At 30.0% G+C, this 2,045-nt stretch overlaps 1 protein-coding gene across 2 annotated transcripts in view; it reads left to right on the top strand.

The window, feature by feature from the left end:
- Nucleotides 1–2,045, top strand: part of LOC108747025 — a 10,833-nt gene that overhangs the window by 4,585 nt on the left and 4,203 nt on the right. For both annotated transcript variants that reach the window (XM_018484237.1, XM_018484236.1), the window contains exon 3: nucleotides 216–429. In XM_018484237.1, the coding sequence (XP_018339739.1) occupies nucleotides 216–429 (214 nt within the window). The remainder of the gene's footprint in view (nucleotides 1–215; nucleotides 430–2,045) is intronic.

Below are 2,045 nucleotides of genomic sequence, written 5' to 3'. Positions count from 1 at the left end.
TTATACGACAACTTTTTATCAATTAAACTATTACATTAAAATTTTAAAACATCTTTTCATCTCTTATATTTAATATTCTCTTGCATGTAAGATGTGAGGTATCTTGTATTCTGCTTTCGTTTGCCAACTCAAGACTGATCAGTATCGCAATTACGAAGAAACACGATGCCTTTCTCTGTCGCTCATGTTATATATCTATTTATTGCATTATGCAGAGGTCGCCGGAGGTTTCACGTGTCCGGCTGCGGGAGAAGTGAGCGGCGCATCCGGCAGTTTCAGCAGACACGCCCATCCGGAGGATTGCAGAAAGTACTACATATGCCTTGAGGGCATCGCCAGGGAATACGGTTGCCCGATTGGCACAGTTTTTAAGATCGGCGATGCCGACGGCAGTGGCGCTTGCGAGGATCCCGAGGATGTTCCCGGATGGTGAGTATTGCCTTAATTTATACATAATACAATTGTCTCGACAATGCCATATCTCCAATTGAGCAGGAATGAATAAACTACGAAATTGCATAAAAAATTTTTGAAAAAATGGGAAAAAGTAAATTTTTAAGATATCAAATGGGATATCAAAGAAGATAGAATTGTAGAAGAATGTTAGAACAATAATGCTTATTCCATTTTTAAACGAGCTTTCTCTTTCTATAAATTATTTAATTCATTCCAACACAAGCATAGTCGATTTTCATAATAATTATTATATGATATTGTTTGAATTCTAATCTAAGACCATGCAGTTAAATGTAACAGAAATGAATGAATATATCTAAGAATATCCTTTACTTTCAATTTCACGCCGTGATGAATGTTAGTAAACGATAATTAGAAGAATCAGAGAATTTAAAGTCTCACCCCTTTAAAAATTACGATTACTGTAAGAATTATAAGAGCAAAGCTCAATGCAAAAAAAAGTAATCGTAAATTAATTGACATCAAAATTTTCAAAAAAAAAAAGTACACGGAAAGAATTTCGTTAAAATTTTAAAAGTAAAAAATTTAGTTAGATACATCTGAAAGTAATTTTGTTGGATTATCAAATAATAATAACGTAAATCTCAAGTATGAGAGAGAGAGATGAATAATGCTGCATAAAGTTTTGACATTCTAGCAATCAGTTTGAGCGTTCTATATAATTTTAATGGTTCAATAAAATTATTCTGAGATACGTATCCAGTATCTAACTAAATTTTTAGATACCTCAGACACATTTCTTTCTGTAAACGTATATAAAATTCAAAAAAAGAATTTTCTTGAGTACAATAAAGAATTTTTTAAATGTTCTTTTTAACTTATTTAAATTTTTCTCTTGTAATATTTCCATTTATAAGTTTTTAACCGATCAACTTTTTGTAGTTCTAAATTATCTTGTGAAAAATTTTATGTCATATTGTTTTTATGTCAAAACAAAGACTGAGTTAAATGACTATGAAATTAATAAACCAATCTGCGGATGCTACAAAAGTGCGAAAATGACGTTAACGATACATTGTGTAACAAATAATTGTGGGCGTGTTATAAAAATATTCAAATTCGATTATCTCAGTAATTACAGTCATCTGATGAAAACATCGAGTTATCTTGAATGAAGTCGTGTTTAAGGACTTTCGAGAAGAAATTGCATTCGCGGATAATGTGTAATTAAGAAGATATTCGCGTTACAACATACTTTCGCGATAGTTAATGACGTTTTACGTAACTATTATAAAAAATAATAATTATAACGGAAATTTGATGCAACAAATCGTGCATTTAAAAATTGAAAAGTCGCATCATAAAGTAATTTTCATCTGTGAAAGTTGATCTTCTTCTTTCAAATATTGAGTGCTTAATCATAAATTAGTAAATAATTGTCCATTAATTAATACTAATATTAGTAATTATATTTCTCAATGATCTTCTAACATGTGTGTGCTAACGTATATGTTAACTATCTCAGTGTTCTAATATCGTATTATAATATTAGCAGCCCCCATTCGTAGATTGTCCAGAAAAAAATATATAAAAATTGTTTCTTTCTATAAATATAAGTAAAAAGAATT

This window comes from Trachymyrmex septentrionalis, unplaced genomic scaffold, assembly GCF_001594115.1.
Source record: "Trachymyrmex septentrionalis isolate Tsep2-gDNA-1 unplaced genomic scaffold, Tsep1.0 scaffold19, whole genome shotgun sequence".
NCBI classification, from domain to species: Eukaryota; Metazoa; Arthropoda; class Insecta; order Hymenoptera; family Formicidae; genus Trachymyrmex; species Trachymyrmex septentrionalis.
The sequence above is the reverse complement of the archived record's forward strand: the minus strand, read 5'-3'. Positions and strand labels throughout refer to the sequence as shown.